Here is a 12,850-nt window from a genome sequence, read left to right on the forward strand (position 1 = left end):
TTTTAACAATGCATGTATGAAATATGAAACAAATGAATGCCTAACCCATAGGCATTGGGTAACCTCCAATTTATTTAGATTTTTTAAAATGCTTCAATCATACAGTCGTTTCCCTGAGCCCATGGTGAACCAAGAGTATATATATATATAAAAATATATAAGTGATTCAAATGGAACAAATACTGTATATATACATACAGTAACTGAGAAAAAATTAAGAGACCACTTTAGCATTATCATTTTCTATTGTCTAATCTCAAGTCTTTGAGTTTGTTTTTTATTATTGTATTCTATAAACTACTGAAAATGTTTCTCTGCGTGGGAATTCAACAATCACGGAAATGGCTGGCATAAGTGTAGAGATAAAGCTTTAAGAATAATTGAAGTGGTCGCTTGATTTTTTCCGGGGCTATATACATGTTTAAAATAATTAAATGGTGCTTGTTGATCAACTAATAATTTGACACACCATTTCAGAACAATATCTCCCTCTAAAGTTTTTCGAAACATAACCTTGCAGAACATGTAACTACTCAAATTAAGCACCACAAAGGGACTTGGGTAAATACACTTTTATCTTTAGTGCCACAGAGCAGACTGTTGATAACTGTTCTTGCACTTCTTACTGGCAGCCAAAAAGACTAACCTTTTACTTAGTTTCTCCTTAAAGTCAGAAGTGAAGGACGATGGATGGAGTGTGTGTTTCTGTGTGTGTGTGTGTGTGTGTGTGTGTGTGTGTGTGTGTGTGTGTGTGTGTGTGTGTGTGTGTGTGTGTGCGCACCTTAGGTCATATACCAAAGCTAAAAGCACTTTGTTTATGTCATTTTGGAAACACTCATGTCCCGAAGGACTTCTGTTGAGGATTGAGTGCAGAGTAAAGAGGCACTTTTATCAAACGTGCAGTTGCGTACAGAGGAGACGTTTTTCTTATCAGGTTAAAGGTCAACGACTTGGAACTGAAAATCGGAGAGGATCTGAAGATCACAAGCTGGAGAGATCAGTGCAACAGTGATGGAGGTGAAATACCGAAGAAGAGGGAAAGAATAAGAGAAAATAGGAAAGAGAAAAATGGGAATGGGAGAAGATGACAGCAATAGTGTCGACGAGAGAATAAAAAATGATGGGAGGCTGAAGATCAGACAAAACCCCACTGGGAGGAAACAGAAAGGACACTTATGGTGAAGATTAAAAGGAAAGGAAGGTGGAACAGGGAAGGATAGATCAAGAGATGCGAGAAAATATGAGAAATCAAAGGTAGGAAGTGCTGGACGAAAGTGAAGAAAAATTTGGAGAAATTGAAGTCAGGGAAGAGGAGCAATAACTAAGTAACAAAAAAAAAAACGTAACAACAAGAAAGGGGAAAACACAACAGCAGTGAAAAAAGAAGGGAAAGAAGAGTGTAAAGAGGAGGAGATTGAGGAACGAGTGGATAAATATTTCAGGTAGCAATATAAGGGAGATGATTGAGGTCAGAGAAGGAGGTGAGGAGGGAAAATGAGACTAAGGATGGAAGGATATCAGAATGAAGGATAAAAAAGAGATTTCCTCCTCTTCTTCTCACCAAATAGAGATGAATTAAGTGTTTACCTGTGAAATACACACTCAGCGACTCGGGCAGACCTGTTGGGGTTAAAAGAAATATAACATTTTAAAGCTGAGGTGATAAAAGTAAAAAACAGGGGATTGAGGCAGAGCTGACAGGGCGTTGCAGTGAACATAAACTGAGCGCTGGTGCTATAATGCATAAAAGTCAGGAGGCAATGTGGGTGATTTACTGCTTTAAAGCCTCTGGAGCAAAACCCAGATTAAGAGAAACTAAAGTCATCTTTGATCTTGGATTATGAATTATCTTTTAAAGTGTACAAAATATAAAAATAACTAAGACATTACTTTGAACCCAAAACTGTAAAAAAGACTCATCAGGCAAGTTTGTCGTTAAAAGTCTGATCAAAGCCGGTTTAAGACTTTAATCACACAATTTTTGGTGTCAAATGTATTACAAATCATTATTAAAATATTAAGTACTACCTCAATGAGGACATGCACTTTTTGACATTAAAAAAAGTCAATGTTCTTTGTCCCAGAGAAGCTTTGCTGCCACACTTATAAGACTATGACTTTTTATTATTGAGTTATTTTTTATTATATTTTTCTCTCCTCTAACTTAAAAAAAACTACCTTTAATTTGAGGTGTTTTTTTACATTTAAAAAACAAAAGAAAACAATCCTCTAACAAGTCAACTGACCTTCGGGTGATCGACGCTCTGCTCTAAGGGAGCAAATAAAAATTCATAAAGACTCAAGCTGCAGGTGCATTGCACTTAAAATGTTCCCATATCTCACATGATAGCATCTGCTTACAAACACACTGTAGATTTATTGTCTCTCTGGTTGTTGTATTGCAGTAGAAACTGATAAACTAGGTCATAGTTATGGGCCTAATGGAAAATATTTCCTCAACAGTCCCCTATAGTCGAATGTTACTTAAATAATCACTTCAGTAATTTGAGATGTGCTGATTCAAGTATGAGTAAGTGACATTATTCCATTATGAGGAACTGAGAACTTGCAGCCGCTCTTTGAATACTTAATCACTTGAAAATAAACGCGCTGTGTGGTCTGCAGGTTTTATGCGGTGAATCTAGAAAACCTATCCAGTGTTTCAAGCTGGAGCTCTTATTTGGTTTCCACAGAAAGTGTTTGTGGTGGGCAAAAGAACACTGCTCAGACCCAGAACAATACGTGGCTGCTCAGATAAAAACTGTTTGAAAATAAACCCAGCCCCTGCCGCCTGCTCAGATTAATTCTGTTTGATTGAATTTAAAAGTCCACAGTGGTTTAATAAATCCAAACAAAAACTCAGAACTGATTTTTTTTCTTGTGAGATTCTGTTATGCTTTATTTTTATGCACTAGAGCCAACAGGGAACCAAGATGTTTATATTTTGGGCAATATGGGATTTTCTGAACATATTTAATTCATTTTTACATAGGCTATCACTATCCATGTTCAGTGGATAAATGCAACTCGCATTTATTTATATTCATAAGTGTGTTAACAATAATAACATATTAGTTAAAACACAACTTATTTGATCTCTTTCCTTTAAGGGGCCCTACTACGCTTTTTTGGGTTCTCCCTTTCCTGCAGTGTGTTGTATAGGTTTTTGAGCATTTAAATGGTCTGCAAAGACTAAAATCCCAAAGTTCGCACCAGAGGGAGTTTCTCTACCACACACTCCCCTCTCTAAGCAGTTGACCAATTACAATCAGAGCAGACTGGGATCTGGTTTCAGACAGAGGGGGAAAGGAGGTGCTGCAGCACAGGCAGTATGAGAAAAATAAAGAGCATTTTGAACATTAAAGCATGGAGACGTGTCTCAGTAGAGACACACAATACAAATCTGGAATCTGAAAATGACCTCTTTAACCTAACTCCGAAGGTCTTGTACTGCAGGACCTTGAGTGTATGCATGTCTCACCAATGAAGGAGTACTGGTAGAGCTCCTGCAGGTGTGAAGGGGCCGGAGGGGGTCTGTAGATGATCTTGCCATTGTTGACTTCTGCCTGAGTGAAATGTGTCACTGGTATGTGCGGCCTGTCCACATGCTCGATCGCACCTGCAGACACAGCAGCACAGGAAACATCTCAGAGGCAAATATGTTCTGAGGGGCAGCTATAATCTATTTTTGCTCAACAGAGAAAAGTAAAAAAAAACAACGTTTTTTTGGATGATTAACACAGGACTGAAGATGGAAAGTGAAAAAAGTCTTTAGGCAGAGTTTTTAACTCAGAACAAATGTCTTCAATCTAATTTTAGAAAATAAAACGTTCATGACAAATGGCTGCTGCTTAATCTGACTCTTTACTCCCCCTCAATGGCTCTGTTCAAAATGATTTCTTCCCAGATTTATCAGCCCATTAGTTGATGAATACGACCTATTGTAAATCGTTTTTCCCTTTCATTATACGGAGAGCTACAAATGATACACCAGTCTGTCAGATCCTGCTGCCGAAATGAATGGCTGCGGTTCTGAATGCAGCATTCGAGTAAAAGGAACTCCAAAATTATTGCTGTAAATGTTCGGATTGACTGGCAAAAATGAAATTTCTGACTTTTGGCTGGGAAAACATGTGAGCAAGGCAATAAACTTACACTAAGGTACTTATGCAACATCTGAAATCATCAACTTTTATTTCTTCACGACATCTATATGACACTGTTATTATACCCATATAACACATTAATAAACCCTCATTACACCTGTATTACACCCATGTTACACTTTTATTACAACTGTATTACACCCTTATTTAACCCATATAAGCTGTCCATAACCCTCTTACACCGTTATTACCCCCATATGAAACTGTTATTAGACCCATATTTAACCCATATAAGCTGTCCATTACATTTAAACAAGGACAGGACACAGTCTATAAAAACAACATTTAAGGGTTACAAAGGGTCACTTATAACAGATTAACTTAATGTCAAAATCAAACACAAGGTCAGAAGCCCTTACTGTGTAATTATAAGGATCCTGCCCCCCTGACAGAACTTAGATTGAATCCTTTTAGTCCTGGTCACATTATAAGAGAAGATGTGTGTGTATGTGTGTGTGTGTGTGTGTGTGTGTGTGTGTGTGTGTGTGTGTGTGTGTGTGTGTGTGTGTGTGTGTGTGTGTGTGTGTGTGTGTGTGTGTGTGTGTGTGTGTGTGTGTGTGTGTGTGTGTTTGTACCTTGTCCTTGTGGCAGGGGTTTGGTGATGTTGTAGATGAGCTTCTCACTGGGAGTCTCTGAGTCCACGAAGGACAGAGCTGAAGGCGTTATCTCCGTTACCCGATCCTCTAGTGCCTGCTCACACACACACACACCCCATATGATTACTGTCATAGTCGAGGGATCCATATGTAGTAACAAATTGAAACAGACTTGCTTCCATAATTGAAATAAAAATAGTAATGGAAACAGTGAAATCAGGGGAGTCTAAAATAAGGTCAGTCTGACTTCAATTAGCCAGATAGAGCATATTGTGATTCCCAGGTTTGAGAACTACAAATACAAACTTTGAACAATAAATATCTAGAAAGCTTCCGCACGTCATAAATTATTACTGACAGGTGTATTCCGTTGATGTGCTTGTGTTATTATATTGGACAGCTTTTCCAAAGCAGTGGTAGCCTGTAGTCCACCACAGAGGTACAATTGGTAAGATTACATTTTAAGTGACATATTTTGGTAATATACAAGGATAATCCTAATGTGTTTAAGAATTCGTAATTTCTGCTTGCACCTCTGCTTTAATAGCTGAGTTATTACTTAATGTACTCTCACTGTAATGGTACTGTAACATTACACTGTTTAAACTTGTATCATTTTTGGTAGACCTTTGTCCCTTACCGTGACCTGTAGATCGCAGTCAGGGGCCAGCTGGGGGAATCCTGGGCTCTGAGGCAGGACCCCTATGGTAAATGTCTGAGCATCGCTCTGAATAACCTGGGATGCCTCTGTGGAAACCTGCACACACACAATTTATTAGAGAAAACACTTAAGATACACTTCTTCTCAGCTAAACTTGTGTTAATTTGACATCTTTATCAGCGGCACATTATCACAGTTTTTTTGGCTGTAAACTGGCTCAGGTTTTATGAATAATTTCTGGGTGACAGAGATGATGCCAGGTTCTCGAGAAAGTGAGAGATGAGAGATACAGCAGATGAGATGAAAACATGTGACAGTGTGTAAACGGGACTCTTCAGCATCAGGCTGCACTGCAGGGACAACAACAGAAACTTCAATAAATCACTGAGGAAACCACAAGAATATTAATGATGTAACTGTCATGCATATTGAGCTAATTTGTATCCAGGCAGATTTTTGTCATACCTCGACTACTTCACCCCAGATTATTCTGCAATGAATTTAAATAACCCATAAATATCTGTTTAAATGTAAAATGTACAACAGGGTGCATAAAGGTGTTTCTCTAACATTTTGAACCATTCTGATCTTTCACTATAAATAAAAGAATACCCAGCATTCAATGGGACTTTTTTTCTTTAAAGTCCCACACACTCCCCCCCTGCCTGAAATGCCTCCGTTGGACTCCTTTCTTTACTTCTGTAACATAGCGATATCACTACGTAACACTTCTGTTTCTGTTGCTTCTATTGGCTAGCACTCCAACACATTGTAAATGATAGGCTAAGGGGCGGGACATCTCTAAGTGGATGACTAATCACAACGGAGCCAGTCAGCTAACCAATTAGAGCGGACTGGGCTCTGGTTTCAGACAGAGGGTGAAAAGAGGTGCTGCTGCACAGGCAGTATGAGAAAAATAAAGAGCTTTTTCAACATTAGAGACATGTCCCAGTAGAGGCACAAAATACAAATATTAACCTGACAATGAGCATAACAGGGCCTATTCATATGTAATATTTTAAGTGTTTATCAACATGTCGACAAAGGGAAAATATTCCAAGTTAGGTGTTAACTAAAGGGTTGATCCTCCCCCTTTTTTCAAGTGTAACATTAAGTATTAATTAATTAAGTACTTAATTATTAAGATATATTCTCCTTCTCTTTTTGACTTTCTTCTCTTCAACAGTGTCCCTATCCTGCGCTACGCATAAGCCATGACCTTTGCTCTTTTCCTTGCTTATAATGAAGATGATGATTTGAAATAGAATTTAGGCTATGTTAATTGAACTGATTAGTGAGGCAGAAGCTTTTGGATTTGTGTAATCTCCTCTGCCTAAATGAATATTACACTATGATATTTGGCTCTGCTGCTTTCTCACGCTTCTGTTTTTTAATTGAAATGTTATCTTAAACTGGTGCTCTATTTCTCTTACTCAAGCTGTCCACAATATATAACCGCTCTTTCGAAATGATTTGCTCTACATGGGCAACAGCCTTGCTTGTTCCTTCTTAAAGACAATTTCTGTCCTCATTTTGTTATTCTGCTGCGGCTGCTTGTTCCTGTCACATCAGTGGCATTTGCTGGCATTTGAGGGGGAAGAAAGTTTGAGGACTTGGAGTCAGCTCTGTCATTCAGAAGTAATGTAACAAGCGTGTGAAGCCTGGAGTCAGCGCCATCGATCATGAGTAATGGTGTTACCATCAAAGTCTGTGCTGAGTCAGCTGGATTTATAGAAGCTGGCTTTGCGGTGGCAGAAAAAATTATGGATTATTTGGTTGATTCTATTCAACATAAAATGACGTATGTATTATATGTTATATCAACCCTAAAGCAACAAATCACCCTGCGAAACACAAATGAAATGTGTCACATCTTCAATCAGGGAATTGTGGGTATTTGTATTTCATTTTATCTCAGGATGTGTTGGTGGTTCTTCAAACAGGTACAACTTCCCCTCTTTGGACTGCCACTTAATGGAAAGTACAGGTAACTGTGCGGGGTTAAGATGTCAATAAGTTATAAATTTTTATAAATCAAAATTAATAGCTTATAACCAATACTGAAACACTGCTATTAAAAGGAAATCAATGAATAAAGGTACTGGGCTAATGTGAGTATACTTGGATCTCTTTGAAATCACAACTGTTAAAATAGCATTCATTTATGAGGCTCTGTTAACCAAATAAAGATGAGGCCGTTCAATGTAATCGGGTCAAATGAGTGCAGTTTACTTCTGTGTCATTCTGCAACAGTTTCCTCTTGTTTCCATCTGGAGACATGCATTTTTGCAGTGCAGCTTAAAATACTAAGTTCCCAAATAACTGATTGTGGCAACAGATAGCGCCCTGATTTGTGCATCAAGGTCAGATTCACAAAACAATAATGATTTTGCACTGCAAAACACCCCCAAATCATTTTAAAACTGAGAGCAAAAAGCCCTTTTTTATGAGGGAAAAAATCCTCAGTTTATTAGTTTATATACCATGAGGCTCATTAATGCAGTGCCTATTTTCTTTGTTGCATATCTTCAGTAAGATATTCCTTGATGCAGATGATATAAACCGGTCAAGTGTGAGGAAAACAGTTTCAAATGAATGGGCCGCTAGTCAATATAATCTGATAATACGACAGGGTGTTGACATTTGTAGCTGAAGATCTTTTGTTGAATTGAAAAATTGCAGAATTAAAACGTCTACAAGCTTTTATTACAGTGTACGGATCCTTTTTTTCTGATAGCTGCATTGGAAACAAAGTAAGTTGAATTTTCTGTTGTGTCTCGTCAAAAATGTTGGTCGTCAAGTTTCTTGTTTGGGTCGTCATGCCCCAGGTCTATGTTTGTTCATGTTTTATGTTTTGTTTAGTCATTTTTGTCTTGTCTCCCACTTCCTGTTTTGTTTTGGTACTCACCTTCTGCGTCTCGTTCCAGGTCTCTTGACTCCCTGTCACTGCCCTCGTCAGCGTCAGCCCCGCCCCTGATTGTTTCCACCTGTTCCCTGTTACCTCATGTTTAAATAGTCCTGTCTCCCCCTGTCTTGTGCCAGTTCGTTTTGTCCTGTCTGTGAGTCAGTAACCAGCGTACCAGCATTGTGTTTATTAATCCTCCATGTGAGCGTCTTGAGTTGTGGTTTTTGTTGTGCATTTTTTGGAAATAAAGTATTTTTTAATACTTTAACTTGGTCTCCTGGAGTTGTGCATTTGAGTCCTACTACCTTGTGTTTAAAGTTTGTGACATTTTCATAATGAATTTATACCAAAGCAGACATTAAATGGCAGATTGTCTCCTGTTTAGCCTCTGAAGGCCTCTTTTACATCAATTCAAATAAATGGGGCGAAGCCTGCGAGCTAGTTCAGGCAGTCAACTCGAGCACCAATGATACATTTGTACATAACGCCCCTTGTCACTCTTACAACCAACCAAACATAGTCTCCTAAATCTGGCGCTCTATTTAAGCTGTTGGATCCAACTACCTCTGCCTTGCTAATGCTGCTGCTGCTACTACTGCTGTTTCCACGCTGCTAATGCTTTCACCTCGCTGCTGCTGCTGCTGCTGCTGCTGCTGCGTTCACGTTGGCGATGCTTGCCGGCCCCACCACCACCCCAGCTTAATCCCCAGCTTCTACCTGTAGGCTCGGGGGATAGTTATCTAATCATCACTCCATGTTCTATGTTAATATGTGGAGTGATGAGGCCCGAGCATAGACGCCAAACTCAAACTCTATACTGTTTCTAATAAACATATAAATGAAACACCTGAGTTGCCTGACAAATACATTCTACGTAAACTTTTTCTCAACTTCATAGGGGCACAACAGGAATTTTCCTTTTTGGGTTTCTGTTGCTACTAAGGTGCTGTTATACCGGGCTTTCACATTGGACAACAGAACTCACAGGTTGTTACATTTGCCGCATGTCCTTCCATCTGTCCATTTCAACAAAGGCACTGGTTCCCCCAAAAAATACATTTTAAAAAAAAGTAATATATTTTCACTCTGGACAACATATTGAGAGATCAAATTACCATCTGGCTGCTTCAAATATAGATTTGCAAAAATCACATGCTGGCGCGTGCGAAAACATCAAGAGTGCTGTGCGGCCTACTTTTGTTTAGTTCCAAGTTGCAGGAGCCGATTTCTTTTTTTTAAATCAATCATTTCAAGGCGCCACACACTGACAAAAACCTTAGGAGCACAATAATACCACCCTGTCAAACCGTCAAGCATAATCACCAAGTTTGACAACAGCACAAACGCTTCCAGTTTGTCGCGGGTTTTCAGCTTCTCCTCGCCACCCCTCTGCATTCCTACTTCCTGTCAAAATGATGAGACACTTGAGGATTTTATTCGAATCCAGCACTGTGTAATTGAAACACATTTGCCCTGATGGATGGAGCCAAAACGTGGGGGGCTGGATGGAGGGAGAGATGATTAGATGTCGCTGCAAGCTCTTGGCTGCCTCTTTTGTTTTTCTAATGCGGCGGAGGTGAAGACTGGCATGAAAACGCTCTAACTGCGGCGTGATGAATGCTGCAGTGGTGATACTGGGATTGTTTCGGATCGGGAGCCAATTTGCGAGTAATTTGGGGTCATTAGCGCTAATCAAGATAAGTCGCTTTGAGTGTCACACATTAAGTTTGTAGCCAAGCCTGGCCAGGAAGAAGAAAACCAGTGCAGAAAAGAAAAGCTATAAGAATGGAAAGGAGACACAAAATGTTGTCCGCAATAAAACAACTTCTGAGCGACAAGCAGACAGTAACTTATGTATTGAAAAACACAGAACATATTTTAGAGTGTTCCAATAAACCGCATAGAAACAATTTCATGGTTATAATAAAAATACAAGTGGAGGCAGATAGAGGTGAAAAGGAGAGACAGAGATACACAAGAGGAGGAGGAGGGAGGAAGAAATAAATCAAGCCAGGGGGAGACGTGCTGGAAAGGGAGAGGAGAGGTAAACACAGAGGAACATGAACACGGGTAACAGCGTCAAAGAACACTCCGGAGAGAGAAAAAACAACAAGGGTGATGAAACACATCACTGTCACCATCTCCCCTCACCCTTTCTGTGAGTGAGACGTTCTTTTAATGGCCCCCTGAGGTTTGTTCATCCCACGGAGGATTTTTCTCCTAAAATTATTTATACGTATGGTACAACGCACACAAAGCGAAGGATAAAAAACAGCCTTGTCATGTGTTTATCCCGGCAGTGTACAAACTATTTTATATAATGGCCTACTGTATGTACTGCAGGTGAACTCACAATTCGTCTGATGCCTTTATCCATTAGTTTAAAGCTCAAACTAATTAAGTTAATATTTCACTCATTAGGAAGTCAATTGGTGATTTTGAACTCTCTCTGTAAAATATTTTGTAATCATTAAACACTGCTTCCAGGTTTGATTGCATGGCGGATCTAGCAGACTGACCTTACATTTTAGAAGAATTACAGGAGATTCACTGTGATGATTAAGAATTTTGAATTATAATACGTAAATTATAACAACAAAAACACATAGTATTTCTTATTGCTATCTCAAAACTTTGTTCGGTTAGACTTTACTGCTCATTTTCAAGTTTCATATTAATATTTTTGACTGTACTGTGACAATTACATGCTTTAACGTTCACAAAGCCTTCGCAGACCATTTACATGCACAAAAATCTATACAGCCGCAGAAAAAATTAAGAGACTACTTCAGCATTATCATTTTCTCTTGTTTTATTATTTATAGGTATGTCTTTGAGTAAAATGATTTTAAACAGACACTGGATTGGGTGCCTTACATGTAGAGATAAAGATTTAAGCAAAATTTGGAGTGGTCTGTTAATTTTTTACTTTCACTTACTAAATCATGCGAGTCAGCACTGACCTGGAACTGGAAGGAGTCGCTATTTGAATCTCTGCCGAAGTGGCGGTACCAGACTGAGCCCTCGTTTACGTCCTGCTGAGTGAAAGAGGTTGTGGGCGTGAAGCCTCGATCATTGTTGAGCAATGGACGCCAGCCTTCTGCGGGGCCGTCAGCGGGCATGGACACCAACACCACCTCACCTGAGATGGAGAAAGGGGGAAGTAATGAGCAGTTTTTTTCTCTTAATATACATCAAAAAAGGTCCGGATGATATCCAACCAGGATCAGGGACAGAAGTGCTTTTAATAATCTATTTAAACTGGTTGTGGTTAGGTTAATATCGACCATGGTGGTCAAGGGCTTATATCTTGGCAAATAACTAGAGCTGCCTCTAACAAATGATATAATAATGGATAAATATTTTGATTATTTTTTCTAGATTAGGCGTGCATATGTTCTACGAAATTACAGAAAAATATCCATTCTAGTTTCTCAAAGTCCAACATGATGTTGTTAAATGTCCTAATGTCAGATGTCACTAAAAGCAGGAAATATCCATATTTCAGTGGCTGAAAAACTGCATTTTCGAAATCTTTGAAACAAAACTACTTCTATAATAAAAATAGTTGTCAAATATGTTATATCTGAAAGTATCTGCATCATTTCAGCTCTATATACCTCTTAATATACTGAGGAAAAGGCATTTAGAAAACTATAAATCATTTTAAAGAAGATTTCAACAAAACTAAAGCCAAGATAATTCGAAATAGTTCTGAGCCTGTTTTGATGTAAAGCTGTTGAGTTAGCATATCATGTTTGTGTAAAAGAGTGTACCGTATTTAGGTTGTCCATCTGAGACGGGGATGGTGTAGACGATGTCTTCGCTGCTGACTCCCTTATAGTCAGCCTGCAGGTATTTTTTATCCAGTCGCACCATGCCTCCTTCCTTTACCCAGGTCATTGGCACGGACATCACATGTGGAGCGTCAGCAGCCTGAAACACACACATATTCATTTGTAAACTTTTAACATTGTGGTGGCTCCATTTGTTTACAGCTAGTTCTGCTTCACTTATTTATTTTTGAAGAAAACCAACTGTCTTTCTGCAAAATCCACAAGAACATTTTGACACAATGATTTGTTAGCATTTGAACATTTAAATATATCCTCTCCAATTTGCCATTTTTTCTTCTCTAGCAAGGATCTTAACAGATGCCAATGACGTTAGCATGAATTAGCCGCCGGTGCAGTAACACAACCAAGGGTTATTCATCTAAATGTACTCTCAAACATAGTGAACTGAACAATATGTTTGAGTATTACTCATTCTGAGAAACCCCATGTGGTATATAGAGAAAACGAAGCAGACTCCTTGTTCCTCGGGTGCAGCCTGATGCCACTTTCCTTTGTTTTGTCAAAGTTTGTGCAGCTTGTTCGATTCGACATCTGTTGTAACCTCGGGATTGTGAGTCCTAGGAGCCTGTCGTAAAGCCCTGTCAATCAGAAGCAGCCTACCTGAGCGCTAAGCCTGGAGTCAGCTCCACCAATCGGAAGTAATATATCAATCTGTGCTTTCTCTG

The 12,850-nt window shown here is 39.0% G+C and overlaps 1 protein-coding gene across 1 annotated transcript in view; it reads right to left on the bottom strand.

The window, feature by feature from the left end:
- The window catches only part of fras1 (Fraser extracellular matrix complex subunit 1), a 245,586-nt gene that overhangs the window by 54,940 nt on the left and 177,796 nt on the right, over positions 1 to 12,850 (bottom strand). Inside the window, exons 29-34 of the mRNA XM_063898177.1 lie at positions 12,105 to 12,264; positions 11,292 to 11,470; positions 5,403 to 5,519; positions 4,742 to 4,856; positions 3,482 to 3,619; positions 1,588 to 1,620 (exon numbers count right to left, since the gene is read on the bottom strand). Of these exons, the coding sequence (XP_063754247.1) occupies positions 1,588 to 1,620; positions 3,482 to 3,619; positions 4,742 to 4,856; positions 5,403 to 5,519; positions 11,292 to 11,470; positions 12,105 to 12,264 (742 nt within the window). The remainder of the gene's footprint in view (positions 1 to 1,587; positions 1,621 to 3,481; positions 3,620 to 4,741; positions 4,857 to 5,402; positions 5,520 to 11,291; positions 11,471 to 12,104; positions 12,265 to 12,850) is intronic.

This window comes from Eleginops maclovinus, chromosome 12 (assembly GCF_036324505.1).
Source record: "Eleginops maclovinus isolate JMC-PN-2008 ecotype Puerto Natales chromosome 12, JC_Emac_rtc_rv5, whole genome shotgun sequence".
NCBI classification, from domain to species: Eukaryota; Metazoa; Chordata; class Actinopteri; order Perciformes; family Eleginopidae; genus Eleginops; species Eleginops maclovinus.